We start from the raw sequence: 15,592 nt of genomic DNA on the forward strand, positions 1-15,592 counted from the left end.
TGAGCACGCCGTAGGCAATTATTTGAGAGGTTGGCGCATGCGTGTTGATAGAAACATAGACATTACAGATATTAAGCCTCTGATAGCTGATAAGGTCAACCAGGAACTAAATAATCTAGGAAGTATCAAGTTTCAGATCACAGTGAAAATGTCGCTCGATAAGCAGGTTGGGAGTACCACTGAGTATGTTCAACCTTACTTCCGAGGCAAACAAGAGGTCGTCACACATGCAGAGACCATTGACACATCAATCGATACAAGTTTTCAGCAGATACGAGAATACCTAGAACGCTACACACACTTAGGGTCCGGGTGGGCTGTAGATAAAATCGATAATGTCTATCTAGATATAGCTAAATACGTGCCGTTCAGAGGTGGGTCATACCTAGCCTTGCCTCCCTACTATAAGAACAAACAAGCCATAGTAAACGTTAAGAATAGAGGAAACGATTGCCTGAGGTTATCTATCAGGTCAGCCTTATTTCCAGCTGCCACTAATCCGAACAGGCCTTCTAATTATCCTCAGGACGATGGGCTCAACTGGGATGGTATAGATGAACCCACCCCAATATCCCAGATCACTAAAGTAGAAAAACAGAATAATCTGGCTATAAATGTCTTTGGGCACGAAGGTAATACAACAATAATACACAGGGTCAGCCCGGTGAAGGATTGCCAAGTTATTAATTTATTCATGATTCAAAAAGGTGAAACGTATCACTACACGTGGATAAAACATCTCAGCCGGTTGTTGCACGACCAGTCGAAACACGTCGGGGAAAAACACTTTTGTGTACGATGCCTACACTGTTTCAGTCGGGCCGATTTATTAGAATCCCACCTGGAGGATTGCCAAGGTGTTGGGCAGACGGCCATACGAGTCGACATGCCTAAGGAAGGTGAAAATATCCTAAAATTCGACAATCACAAGAATCAAATGTCTGTGCCTTATATCATATACGCCGACTTCGAAGCCTTAATTGTAGGGGAATCATCCACTAGTGGGAGTTTCACACACAAAACACAAGAGCATAAAGCCTGTTCGTTTGGATACATTGTCGTCCGTTGTGACGGGGAAACGAAAGCTCCGGTAGTGTATAGGGGTCCTGACGCGGCTGAAAGGTTTCTAAAGTGCTTGCAGGAGGAAGAAAAAATTATTAGGAATGCATTGTATAGAATCGCTCCCATGCGTATGACCAGAGCCGACAAGATAGCTCACACCAGTAGCACTAACTGTCACGTGTGCGACTCGCCACTTAACGGTGATTCGGTGAGAGATCACTGCCACATAACTGGTAAGTATAGAGGCGCCGCTCACAACGCGTGCAACCTCAAGCTTAAAATCAATCCTAAGACAATAAACATCCCCGTTGTCTTTCACAACTTGAGAGGATACGACTCTCACTTGATCATGCAGGCCATCGCGAAAATCGATGGTAATATATCGTGCATCCCAAACAACATGGAGAGATACATCTCCTTCAGCTTAAACGGACTTAGGTTCATTGACTCGTTTCAATTCCTCCTGTCGTCACTCGACAGTCTGGTCAAGGCCAACAATACCTTCCCTATCACAGATCGATACACAGACGCCGAGACTAGACACCTGCTCATGAGGAAGGGCGTGTACCCATATGAGTACATGGATAGCTGGGCTAAGTTCACAGAGACCAGACTACCTCCTATCGACTGTTTTTATAGCAAGCTGAATGAGGCGTCCGTCTCACGAGACGATTACTCGCACGCGATTAACGTATGGAATAAACTTGGTTGTAAGAACCTTGGCGATTATCACGACCTGTACTTGAGGACAGATGTACTGCTGTTAGCCGACGTGTTCGAGACGTTTCGGCAAACATGTTTAAAGCAGTATAAACTCGACCCCGCATGGTATTACACCAGCCCAGGTCTGTCGTGGGACGCCTTGCTTAGAAAGACCGGAGTTAATTTGGAATTGCTCACAGATTACGACATGCACCTATTCATTGAGAAAGGCTTGCGAGGTGGGATTTCCATGGCATCCAAACGATACGCTAAAGCAAATAATCAATACGTGAAAGGTTACGATCCTAACAAACCAACCAATCACATTCTCTACCTCGACGCAAATAACCTGTACGGCTGGGCTATGAGTCAGTATCTACCTACAGGAGGATTCGAATGGGTACCAAACGTTGATGTTATGAGCATTGCACCAGATTCGAACAAAGGGTATATCCTCGAAGTTGACTTAGAGTATCCCAAGGCATTACACGCATCGCACAACAGCTATCCCCTTGCACCCGAACGTATGAAGGTTAACACAGACTGGATGTCTGAGTACCAACATAACTTGTCAGGTGGTCGTGTGGTGGACGTTGAGAAACTCGTGCCTAACTTAATGAATAAGACCAAGTACATAGTTCACTATCGCAACCTACAGCTGTACCTGTCATTGGGTATGAGGCTGACCAAAATACACAGGGTGCTCATGTTCGACCAGAGCCCATGGATGGAGCCCTACATCAGAATGAACACAGACCTACGAAAAAAAGCCACCAGTGATTTTGAGAAAAATCTCTACAAGCTCATGAACAACTCGGTGTTTGGTAAGACTATGGAAAACCTGAGGAAACGCGTAACCGTGAAACTGGTTAGATCTAATGAGGAAGACAAGCTCAGGAAATTGATAGCCAGTCCGGCATTCAACCGTAATAAAATATTCACAGACGACCTAGTTGCCATACACATGAAGAAAAGCCACATAAAATTCAACCGACCTGTTTACGTTGGGATGAGTATCCTCGATTTATCCAAACACCTGATGTACGACTTTTACTACAACGAGCTCAAGAAACAGTACGGCGACAGGTGCGAAGTGCTGTACACTGACACGGATTCCCTGCTGATGGAGATTCGAACCGAGGACGTGTACGAGGACATGAAAAAACACATCGATTTATACGACACCAGCGACTATCCTAAGACCCATACTATACACAGCACGGTAAATAAAAAGGTCCTAGGTAAGATGAAGGACGAGTGTGCTGGCACGCCAATAGCTGAGTACATAGGTTTGAGGCCTAAGATGTACTCCATATTGAAAGCCGACAATAGTGAGATCCGAAAAGCTAAAGGGGTTAAGAAGTATGTGGTGAAACAACACATCAAACACGCCAGATTCAAGGAGGCCCTGTTCAAGACCCGTACCTTTAGGCATAAGATGAACACGCTTAGAAGTGATGGACATAAGATATACGGACTGACTATAAACAAGACGTCCCTATCGCCTATGGACACGAAACGTTGGATAGCTATTGATGGTATAAACACATACGCGTATGGACATGAAAAAATTTGAGGCTATTTATTACAGCCCGCGTGGATATTGGAAAGGAGCTAGCGCAGTAGATAAGCTATCTAAAATGGCACGAGTATCACCAGAGAAAGCCAAAGCGTGGCTTGAAAAACAAGCCCTGTGGCAGATCTATTTGCCGGCGCCACGCTACGTACCTAGAAGGAGTTTCGGAATTAACATACCTAATAGCATTCACCAGGCAGACCTACTGTTCCTACCTCATGATAAGAGGTACAAGTATGCCTTAACCGTAGTGGACGTAGCCAGTCGTTACAAGGAAGCCGAACCCTTGACCACGAAAGATTCGGCCAAAGTAGCCAAAGGATTAGAACGCATATACAAACGCAGCCCGCTGACGTGGCCAACAGAGCTGCAAGTTGATCCCGGACGGGAGTTCATGGGTGCCGTTTCACAACTGCTAGCCAAACACGATACAAAGGTCAGACGTGGCACGGCCGGAGCCCATCGCAGCCAAGCTATAGTTGAGAGATTTAATAGGACTTTGGCTGAGCGCTTGTTCGGTCATCAATATGCTAGGGAAATGACAACCATTGGAAAACGATCGACCGAATGGGTAGCGAGGTTACCCGAGGTGGTGTCGGCAATCAACCATGAAGTCACCCGTCTCACCGGTAAGAAACCGGCAGACGCTATCAAACTAAAATCAATAGTTGCAGAGTCGGCCGCTCCATTGCGTGGGAAGGAGAAACAGATACCGGATAGGGCCCTAGTGAGGTATCTGTACCAGCCTGGGGAACACGAGGGTGATAACCGTAAGCGAGCCACCGATCCTATATGGTCAGTCAAAACTTACAACATAGATAAAGTGGATATGAAAGCCGACGAACCTAACTTGTACTACTTGAGGGGTGGGCCGGGTAGGGGGTTTGTAAGAGAAGAATTATTGATCGTACCGTACGGCACAGTGTTACCGCCTGCCAAGTCACGGTAAACGTGATGGCGTGGCTTTGTAGTAGGGGCAATAATAGCAAGAGCTAAGGGTCCCACCAAAGCCTCATTTAGTAAATGAGGCTTTTTAGAGGGGGTTTTTGAAAAGTGTTTTCGGACTATCATTCCCTATACTACTGTTAAATCTAACACAGTGACTTCAGGCAGTAAAGATAAACAAGGATAAGAACTCAATGTTTGGCATTGTTTTTTTTGTCAATAATGTATAAATCTATTATGAACAGGATAACATAAAATTAACAATACTGACTAAAATATATAAACTAACTGCATCCTTTCTTGCTTCATGTAATTATAATATCATGGCTTTGACCAGGTGTGAAATGAGGTATTTTATATAATAAAGCAAGACTGTTTGAAATTCATTTTCCTCAGTCTTGTCAACAGACCTTCAGTCATGTTGATAAAAACATGGAACAGTGACCTGGAAACTAGCACTAGTGCTTATATGGAAACGCTATGTTCCATGTGTAAACTATAAGGCAAATTAGGTGGTTTCCTGGCTTATCTTGACTATGTTTGGAGCGCTGAATTTCCTCCATTTGGAATATTTTGTTACTCTCTTCACTTCATAAATAAAATAATATTTCTGTTATCACAGACTGATGTTTAAAAGACACTTGAGGTAACTGTTCTGGCAGGTTTGTGACCAGGTAACATATAAATATCATATTCTTTGTAGTCACTGAGGTATAAAAGGACAAGGCTTCTTTATTCAGCTTCAGAACTTCTCTTTACGATACCACAACCATACAGTATGTACAATACTCGGGACTTCAGGAACTTGTCCATAGGCAATGCAGTTTGGATGAAAGGTGAACAACAGTCCCTGTAGCCTGGTTGGATGGTCTTTTATTGGCTGATGAAGAGATGAAGGTGATGACCTTGGTAAAACTGTGTCAAGATCGCAAGGACATTTATGTGAACTGTTCTAGTTCTCTGCAGACACATGGACGGCGAGACAGCATCCAGGCTCACTGTATGCTTCAACTTTATTCTTTCAGAATGGGAAATAGTCATTGATTACCATAGCAACCTTGTCTTTACTGATGTGGACATCTCAGTCCATGGTTCATTGTGGTTCAGTGTTCATTGTCTGACCTCACACACAAAGGGATGCACACAGCTGATGCACAATTGCCCTAGGGGCACCTGCTGGAGTCGTCAACACTGTACAGACTTGTTCTATCAGGAACAATCACTGTAACAATCACATGACAAAGCACAAGAATGGCGTTGAATTCATGGACACACAGTAGTAGAGGTACCTGTAGGTACTGACTCTTCCATCTTGGATTCTTAAGAGATGCTTTTCAGAGAATCATTAACATGATGGTGAAACCCTTGCATCAAGGTTACACTCCTGGACATGGAGAGTATCAGAGGCACAGAACCATGTAAACTCTGACCTGATGCACCATATCAACTTCAGATCTGCTGCCATGCACTTGATCTGACCAGTGAACTACACAGATCTTCCACAGTCCCATTCATGATGCTTTGAATTTTCAGTTGTTATCTCTTGACATACTGATCTTCAATATGTCTTGACCATCTGCTGAATGTGATCTTTACTCCACTGAGATCTTCATTATGTGAACTGTGGTCAGAGGTTTATAACAATCTTTCATCCCTTATGATCTTATGATGTCTTTGTCTATTTGATATGTCATGATCATCTGTACTTTTTGATCATGAATGCATCCTGATGTTCAGCTGATCTTTATCTTCAGTATCACATGGCCTTCTGATTATTTTGATCTTCATTGAGACATCATGATCTTCAGTAAATGGTGCCAGCTGACTGGGCTCCCAAAGACTGGATGAGGTGAATCTAAGGGCAGACGTCACCTTGGCATCCTGGGCAGGAGATGAAGGAGTGAAGTATATCGCCTCTGCCATCACCCAGGAGACAGAAGCCCGAAACTTAACCTGAAGGCCATCTCCACAACGTTCTGTTGCGTCGACTCATGGAAGCATACGTACACTTCCTGTTTAATAGGGCGGCTGTACTTGCGTCTGCAAAACACGAACAAGTCAAATAGGAACTGTGCGAAGAGGACAATTTCTTGTTGATATATCAGTGTTAGACAAAGCTGTACTTTGCAGTATTCCAACTGTATGTTGCGTAAATAACAGAGTCTGCATTAGACAATCACTGTTGTTGTGGTTTGGAGACATGTTATCAACATGCCTGACCGCTTGACCTATTAAATGGCAGCATATGTTGCTGAAATGACCAGAAATCATCAGAGGGTGTTTACTGGTCCACATCAGATATCAGCAAGAGAGAGAATGTTGACACATCCAGAGTACTTGAACTTCATAACTGCTTGTAATCAATGAAATCTGAATTAGGTGAACCAGTGGTTGAGAGGATAAGCATAATGTGGTCATAAAAGACTGATCTTGAAATGGTAATCAATGGTAGTCCAAGATAGAAGAACACGTCACATGTATCTTATGATAAACTTACCCAACGACCCAATATGCAAGGGAATGTTTAGATCGGCGAGAGTCTGACCCTGGCTGGGTGGGACAGTGGAAGAGCACTCCCTGCTCACGGATGCTGACTAGGTTTCGATCTGGGTACAGCACAGGCTCCTCCTCCTGGTTCACAAGGGCCTGAAATATGGATTCAGTCAGTTGGGATTCAAGCTAACTACAGCGGACTACTGCAGACATAAGACTAAATACAGCGGACTACTGCAGACATATGACTAACTACAGCAGACTACTGCAGACATATGACTAACTACAGCAGACTACTGCAGACATAACACTGCAAAAACTTATGATATGTTGACAATGATGATAATGATGATGATGATGGTGCCTCATGCCAACAAACATATTGATGGTAGTGTTATTATGGTAATGATCAGGTGATGATGATGATGATGATGATGATGATGATGATGACAACGACCATAGTGATGGTGATGCCCTGTCTTACCCTGTATGTGACGGCACTGCGGAACATGGTCTGTATCTGTGAACAACAGCGGTAGAAGTTCTGAATGAGCTGAGTGTGGAGTGGTGCGGCCATGTCATGGAATGGGGACGTGATGTACAGTCCCTCCAGGGTATCCATACTGCAGTAGTGAAACAGACAGTTCTCCACCCCATCTGTCACTCTATAAGGAGAAGACAATCTTAGAATTCATTTCCAGTAAAATATTACGTATAGAGAAAGGTCTTTTTCTGTGTGAATGATGAACAGTCAATTTCAAAACGTATCTAGACACTGTGGTTAATACTGAGGTGGTTAAATTACAGTCTAAGTAAACTTAGTCTCAGTGTATTTCGTTACATTCCACCACTGAGTCTAACAAAACCTAGTAGAATATTGTGTCAGGTAACCTTTGAGCAACCAATGATCGTCCAGTCAAAGGTAAGACGGTTAAATAGATTTAACCAATCAAACAATGGCTACTATTTAGGGATCGGAGGGACTTTCAAAATATTCAGGTCACTGATCTCTCCATAAACAAAAATCTGCATATAAGACAGCTATTTGACCTGCAGTATATACGCTCTTGGGGTTTCTGTTGACACGGTTACCATTAGCTAATATTTCCTCAAGATAACATCCTTGAATATTGCCCAAAACACTATTTTCAGTGACTGTTTACTCACGGTTGTCATGGTTGTAAGTACGCCGTGTGCATCATCCGGAAGCGAGCGTACGCTAAATAGCATTCGGGATTGTTTGGGCCTTTTCCAGATAAAAATTTCAAAAGGCATGTGTGAATGTGCACTTTCGTGATTTGGTAAGCTGTGTTCTGATTGGTCAATCTCAAAGGTTACCTGATGTGACCTCCCATAAGGTTTTGTTAGACTCAGTAGTGGAGTGTAACGAAAAGTACTGAGGATAAGTTTTCTTAGACTGGTTAAATTACTGACAGAGCTGGAGATTAGGTGTCTCAGTCCGAAAGTGTGGGTTTGAATCTTGGATGGCACTCACTCGATATACAGAACTACGATACATACTGAGAAAGTGTAATCACAGTCATATAACATATATGTGACATTAACACTATCTAAAAGGCAATGATGATCAATATTCACAAAGCACAAAAACACCCATGGGGCAAACACATAGTAACTGAACTTACTTTGGACTCAACCCGTCAGTTATGTTGCTGGGCTGAGTTGTCTCCACTGCCAAAGGGAACATCCGCTGATGTCTCTGACTCTGAAAAATTGATATTTGTTATAAGATCAGTTGTAGAATAGTTAAAGTTGTCCTAGTCACAGCTTTTGTATAACAGCCTAGAAGAGCACCTCTTGCCTGAACATATTTCTCATTATCATTTTTGTCAAGTGTACTCTGGGAAAGTATAATTCAGTCTCATGAGGTACGTACTCGGAATATGCCATCGCTGCTGCCACTGCCACCAGAACCATCAGACTCTATTGACGACTTCCTCTGTCTGTGGTTGAAGTATCGGCTGGACACAGATTGTCCTTGACCTCGTGGGCTGAAGTCATCCTGGATATAGCCTGAGAAACAAAGTGTCATGGTTAGCACGTTCTCCAACCACACTACAATACTAATACTTGTATTACATTAGTACTACCATATGTTCAGGCAGCCGAGAAATGATAATGCGTCTCTCCTGATCCATGGTTTTGATTGTATGGACCAACCAATGCCTATCTGCAGTGAGCACTACTATGTTAATTCTTTTTGCCACAATTCAGAGAAGACAAAATGTAAAGGAATACCAACATTCACAGGCATTATTTTCTTTGTGCGTTCTTCATGCATTACATTTCTTTCTCATTTTCTTACACAAAAGACTATGGGTATTATACAAGATGCAACCTGCAATTGCTGATCATCACTTGTGAATATCATGTTGAAAGATCACCAACTTTGTTAATGTAATATGCATCACAGTGTGTAAATGTTTGCAGTACCAACCTGTGGCCATGAGATCAGCAGGAGTACTAGACAGGAAGGATTCCATAGTGACAGTAGGAGGCAGGCCACTGCCGGATAATCTGTCAACAAATCTAATACCTTAAATAGCTGTCAGAAATTCATTTTTTTTTAAAAAAAAGAAGAAGAAACTGGTGGGCACCTTATTCACTATTCATCAGTGCGCAGCTAGTCCTGTCTAAACATTACACATATTATGAGGAACTGTATTTCTGGAAAGTTTGGGCTGGACAAATTTGCCTGAACTTATTTTGTGACAGATGCATTGTGCATGAAGTGACTATAGTTGAAATAAATTCTAACACAGGTGTAATATTGACGATCAGAAAAGATTATCATTAAGTATTTCATATGTTTTGGTCATGTGACTTACCTGGCCTCACAGTGACCAATCAGTTCTGGTGTCTGAATCTGCATTAATGTACAGCGTGCCTGGTTGATGTAGAATGGTTCTGGACTGGGCCTACCTCGTTGTCTGTTGAGTACACAAAGTGTTATCTGAGAAGAGGAACTGACAGAAGCACCCCTAAAATACCCAACCAAGCCCCCTCCTCTTGGCAGAGTATTTGCAATTTAGTCCTGAAAAAATGTGTACTAGCTTCTGCCAAGTTGCAAGTTCAGTTGATCACTATTGAGAAGGTAGACTGAATACTTTGCAAACAAATTATGGTATTGATACTATTGAGAACTTACTGAGTTGCACAGCCACCAGCCTCCAGCAGAACCACTAGAAGTCCATGTTTCTGTGGAACAACAAAGATCAAGTTACTGTATTTGTTGCTGATATTGGTGTATATGTAGTGGGGGTAAAACAAATGGGGCCTCACACATTGACCCCAGTGCTCCCTCAGGACTGATGACAGTATTCAAATGAAAAACAAATATATACTTCATAGGCTACATTTTGTATTATTAATTTCACAGAAGCAAATTTCAGAGAGCAAGAAACTGAATAGTACAGTTTAATGAACTCACCAAACCCACGACCATCAGGAACCATCTCGCATGAGGCTCTGAGTAACCGAAGGTGTTGTTGATCTCACTGACATCATAACAGAAGCGAGTCGGGAAGATCTCTCGCCAGATGACCAGCTGGCTGACTTTCTGATTAGCTGTGAGAGTGAGCAGCATGTGATGTGACAGGTAAAGGTGGATGTCAACCAGGTCGTCCCGAGACAGGTGGCTACACAACATGTGGCCCTGGAATAAACATACATGGAGTTTCAGGACGTTTAGCCTGGAAGAATGTTTTAGTTACACATATGGGATTTAATGATTCAAAGGATGAATTAAAGCAAGATTAGAATCTGCAAACTACTCTACATTGACTAATTAGGGCCCATGGGCATGATGACAGACATTTCCGGCTTGTTTTGCACAAGCCAGCTATTCATTTTGTGAAGTTGAATAAATACAAGTACAAAAAAATTATAAATGTTTGTTTATTGTTTACTCTTTCATTGTCATGTGTGAACCATATATTCAGTTTTTCTACAGTAACTAAAAAATTAATCGATGCTTGAAGATGTAAGGATACAAATAACCTGTAAGTAATTTTGAAATATTCAGTTTTCAGAATTCAAGCATGATGCTGTCTAGTGATGGTGTTATTTCTGCCGGCAGACACATTATTTAACACCTGATGCATTATAAGTTTCTTGTATTAATGGGATGTAAATATTAAAAACTGACTGACAAACTGTGTAACCAAGCTAATCCATCTTCACATATTACTTATTTATTCATGAAATACACAATCCTGCAGACAATATTAAATAAGTCACCTAATTCTGCGGAATAATTCAACACAAGATCTGTTCACTCTATGATCACACAACAAGCAAACAGCCGTCTGCCCCTCTGTGGAGTTTAGGTTAGCCAATCAAATCACTGATACAGAAATGATACATAGATAAAAGATTGTACAGATATAAACAGATGTCTAGTGGTGACACTTTACCTTGTAGAACATGCCAGATCCAAGCACAGTATAAGACCTCCTGCACCCGTAGAAGTTGTCTGACTGAAACAAGAGATAGTTGTGTGTCACAAACTATCAACACTATCCATTCTTTTTGAGATTTCATATGGAGATTCTAACCTTTTTCTGTATTCATATGAATTGCATTTTCACTTGAATGTTTACTGTACATATTTAAGACACTTGTAGAGAAAATGATGCAAAAATGATGATCTCTCGGCAAATGTGTCAAACAATGCCCAACTGCCAACATCAACACTACTACAACACAGTACTCACCATATCAACAAAATCAGAAGCTTCAAAATCAGTCATTACTCCACTGATGTGTTCCTGTAAACAATATATTGACGGGCATGAATGTAGGTGAATTTGCTAGGAATTATCTGAAAAGCTGTTGACATGTATTGTGCTGAACAAAAAGTGTCCAAAGCTATTTGTGGACTGATACTCACAGTATCAACCACTGGTTTGTTTGTTCCAGGATCACAAAAGAAAACATTTTCACTAATCCACTCACCATTATCTCGTCAGACAGAGGTAGATATTGCACATGACCGGAATGAGCGAATGTTCCAACCAATGGGGGAAGACTTAGATTCTGACTGACAGCTGCTTTGACCAATGAGGGATGATTATGGATTTGATTGACTGGGCCACTTCTTGTCTCCCCTGATAATGACTTGAACAGGAGTGAGAAGATCTCATCCACCAAACGCCGATGTTTGGTCCATCGGAGGGCATCTTCCACTGATCCGACTAGGAAGCGTAGCAGTCGAACAATGTCAGCTAGGATGAGCTTCAGCACTGGGATAGAGCACCTACAAAGTAGAGACCATATTCAACTAATTACAAACAGCTTATAACATTTTCAAAGGGTGATATTAATTTGGAGAGGTTGACCACAAGTGAAATCAAATCTGGCAAACAGGTCACATTACAACACTTAAATCACAATGGGTAGGTGGGCTGGCTACCAACAAGAACAATATGTTAACATCTTTTTGATTGAAGTGATCAGGAATGAAACCACCACCCCTTGGCCTCCTTGTTGACTATATACTAAATGACAGTAGTGCTTTATGATGCTCTCAAATAACTTGACATCATACACAGAATTGCACACTTTCTAACAATCATCTCAATCATGCTAACAGGGTACAAGTACTGACATCAAACAGAAGAAAGAGAAACTACCGGGTACCCACCATTTGTGGGGGACAGCAAGCAGGAGGAGGTCCCTGCCTTCCATGTGGTAGACGGTATGGACCAGATCTCCATTTACAATCAAGCTGGAACTGAACATTGTGGCACAGGTCAAACACAGCAGCTTAACTGTAAACATTTAAACTGTACTTGGTCTTTGTGTGGGCAAGATGAGCAAATCATGATAACAAAGATATCAGCTAAGTACAGCTGAGGACAAGAAATGGAACTGAGCTGAGTAAACAATAACGAATCATCAGTTATACGAAATTTGTTTTGTCAAAAGAGAATTACTACACAGCAATATACCCATTATGTGCTGTGAACACACGAATACATGGACCATGAAGTAATTTTGTTAGGATTTGCATATATGCATTGTTTTGCAGACTAGCCAAGAAGTCTATCTGCTTACTACAGCAGGCTTCTCAACACTGAAAATATGCTCAGGATGTAAATCTGTGAGCAGAAGAAAGACTTACTTTGTGACATTGGAGATGACCAAGTCCCTGAGAAGGTGGGAGAGAGTGTAGAACATACCCCTGATGCCGGTCACCACACTGCTCCCAGGAGGGTAGCTGTATACCAGATCCTCCTAGAGTCAGAGAGAGGGGAAAGAGTTGTCATAGACAAACTGAGGCAGAGTCACTACACCACATCAAAACCAAGTGGTTACAGTTTGAAATAGTTAAATAAGGGTAGTTAAGAATTTTTTTTCTTTAAAATGCTTGTACCTGCTAGAAGTTGGAAAGGTTGTGTTTATACTTTGGGGTTTGCTTTCTGTGGTAGGTGTCCAGGGTGTCAGGGTTTGGACACAATGATGAAACTGTTTTACCCTTATGATATGCCCAGAAATGACCATGCACTTATGAGATCAAGATACAAAATTATTTGGATTGTTTTGATAGATTTTGAAGACATTGCATAATAGCTCAATTTGCATGAAGATCAATGATTCTTGAGATCAGTCTGACATACCTGATCAAAGGCATCATCAGATGTTACTCCTTCCATGGACATGTAGAACACTCCCATGGGGTCTCCACCTTGCATGGTCAGCTGGTCCCCTGACACAAGCTCCAGCAGGCTCTCATACTGGTGGTCTACAGGGGATGGGGGGCAGGGGGAGTCGGGCAGGGCAGCAGGCGGTGGAGACTCCAGCCTTAACCTGACCTGAAATATAAAGGAATCCATTCAGGGTTCATTCAACAGATTTGCTGAAAAGCCAATAATCGAAGTTGGCAAATCTAGACTTGCTTCATACAAGGTTACAATATTACAGAAACAGGAGAAGGGAAACTAGTTTAGGGACTGTGTCTAAGCCAGTAGGCTCAAATATTTGCACACACATCTAATGGTTGATAGTAAGAGCAACTATCTGTTACGGGCAAGAAAGTGGGCTGCTGTTTGCAGCTACTGAGTCTTGTCTCATCCTCATTAGAAACTACAGCTGTTATAAAGGTTCTCATGCGAGATTGCCTAGGAATGCTCAGTTATAGCAGTAAAAAACTGATCTTCACCAGGCAAACAATTGATTGACAAGGTGCGCACCAATGCTTCATATGATGTGCCAAGGGTACTAGATACCCATTCTGAGCAGTAACCGCCATGGAGGATATTACCAAGAAAGGAAAAAGAGAAAAACAAGAATATATTCAAAAAGTTCTTCATACTACAACATCTTGTACTTCAGACATGTACTTAAATTTGAGCAGGAGGAACACAATAAGAACTTTAAACCCCCCAAAAAAAACATCAAATGTCTCAACTGCTTCTTTGTTGATGTACCATGCTAAAACACAACTGCTTCTTTGTTGATGCTCCATGCTAAAACACAACTGCTTCTTTGTTGATGTACCATGCTAAAACACAAATGCTTCTTTGTTGATGTACCATGCTAAAACACAACTGCTTCTTTGTTGATGTACCATGCTAAAGCACAACTGCTTCTTTGTTGATGTACCATGCTAAAACACAACTGCTTCTTTGTTGAAACATGATATCTGTTTCCACACTAGGTAATATTTCATTTATATGAAGTATGATCAATCCATGCAATAGGGATACAATGACAAATAACACACATGTTCCAAGAAAAAACCTCTTTTAAGTGTGAGTTGGATTTTACGCCACATTTAGCAATATTCGAGCAATATCACAGCAGAAATGTTCTTGATAACTCCTTTAATAGATGTTGGTGAACATTTAATTCTTGTCACCAAGAATAACGAACTGAATTCAAGAAGGGTCAAGTTCAATTCACTGAATATGTGAGTGAATCACACCAAGACCATATTTTACCAAAGTATTACTGGGTCTTCAGAATGATTTTGCTGTTGAGCTTTTAATCAATACACTCCACAATGCTATTGGATTCTATCTGACATATTGCATTTCACAATCAACACTGATCAGTCTTGACAAACAGATCCCCTACGAACCTCCTTCAACTGACTACATGCATTTCCTATCGTGTAATCCTTAAACCATCACAAATCATATCCCACAAAGCTCCTGTCAACTCTAATCAACAGCTCTGTGCCACACAACAAAACAGCTCAATGGCCATATGTCAACGCCATAAGGGACTGTGTCAAAAATTAAACATAATGTCTGAATACTTCTTCATGCCCATCAATAACTCAATTAATTAACATAATTACTATTTAATGACGTGAACTTTTGACACTGGCCCTCAATACTTTGGTCAAGGAGTAAAAGACGATGTTGTCCATGCTTGACAGGTGATGGAGAAACTGATGTGACAACTTCCTAATATGTAGGTCCATTTCAACAAGCACCTGGTCAAACATCACAGTGTGTCCAGCCATGTGTTGTTAGTGCTATTGTACCTCAGGCGTGAAGAGGAAATACTTGCTGACATCATTCAGTCACCATGGAAACTGTTATACAAATGCTTAACTAAGTGTAAACACAATAATAAAAGGTGAGTCATTGTCCATACAAACACGGGCTAAGGGTTATTGTAGAAGACAATACTCTGATAGTCATATTATTTCATGCAGAGATCCAAATGTTTACTTAAACTATTCTTCAACTGATTTTAGCAGGTGTCCAAAAAAGAATGTTTCAGACATTTGTTAAACTAGTGGTGGGGTAGCCTAGTGGTTAGACCCGTTCGATTCCCTAC

General features: G+C 41.5%; 1 protein-coding gene across 1 annotated transcript in view; it reads right to left on the reverse strand.

Moving 5' to 3' along the window:
* Positions 1-4,478: 4,478 nt before the first annotated feature.
* The window catches only part of LOC137274618 (protein inturned-like), a 29,134-nt gene continuing 18,020 nt past the window's right edge, over positions 4,479-15,592 (reverse strand). The window contains exons 4-18 of the mRNA XM_067807915.1: positions 13,420-13,614; positions 12,924-13,036; positions 12,444-12,533; positions 11,756-12,056; positions 11,515-11,568; positions 11,215-11,277; positions 10,230-10,454; positions 9,948-9,997; positions 9,628-9,729; positions 9,237-9,316; positions 8,676-8,812; positions 8,425-8,504; positions 7,263-7,443; positions 6,783-6,931; positions 4,479-6,325 (exon numbers count right to left, since the gene is read on the reverse strand). Coding sequence (XP_067664016.1) covers positions 6,208-6,325; positions 6,783-6,931; positions 7,263-7,443; positions 8,425-8,504; positions 8,676-8,812; positions 9,237-9,316; positions 9,628-9,729; positions 9,948-9,997; positions 10,230-10,454; positions 11,215-11,277; positions 11,515-11,568; positions 11,756-12,056; positions 12,444-12,533; positions 12,924-13,036; positions 13,420-13,614 — 1,938 coding nt within the window. The 3' untranslated portion in view covers positions 4,479-6,207. The remainder of the gene's footprint in view (positions 6,326-6,782; positions 6,932-7,262; positions 7,444-8,424; positions 8,505-8,675; positions 8,813-9,236; positions 9,317-9,627; positions 9,730-9,947; positions 9,998-10,229; positions 10,455-11,214; positions 11,278-11,514; positions 11,569-11,755; positions 12,057-12,443; positions 12,534-12,923; positions 13,037-13,419; positions 13,615-15,592) is intronic.

The sequence above is a fragment of the Haliotis asinina genome, chromosome 2 (assembly GCF_037392515.1).
Source record: "Haliotis asinina isolate JCU_RB_2024 chromosome 2, JCU_Hal_asi_v2, whole genome shotgun sequence".
NCBI classification, from domain to species: domain Eukaryota; kingdom Metazoa; phylum Mollusca; class Gastropoda; order Lepetellida; family Haliotidae; genus Haliotis; species Haliotis asinina.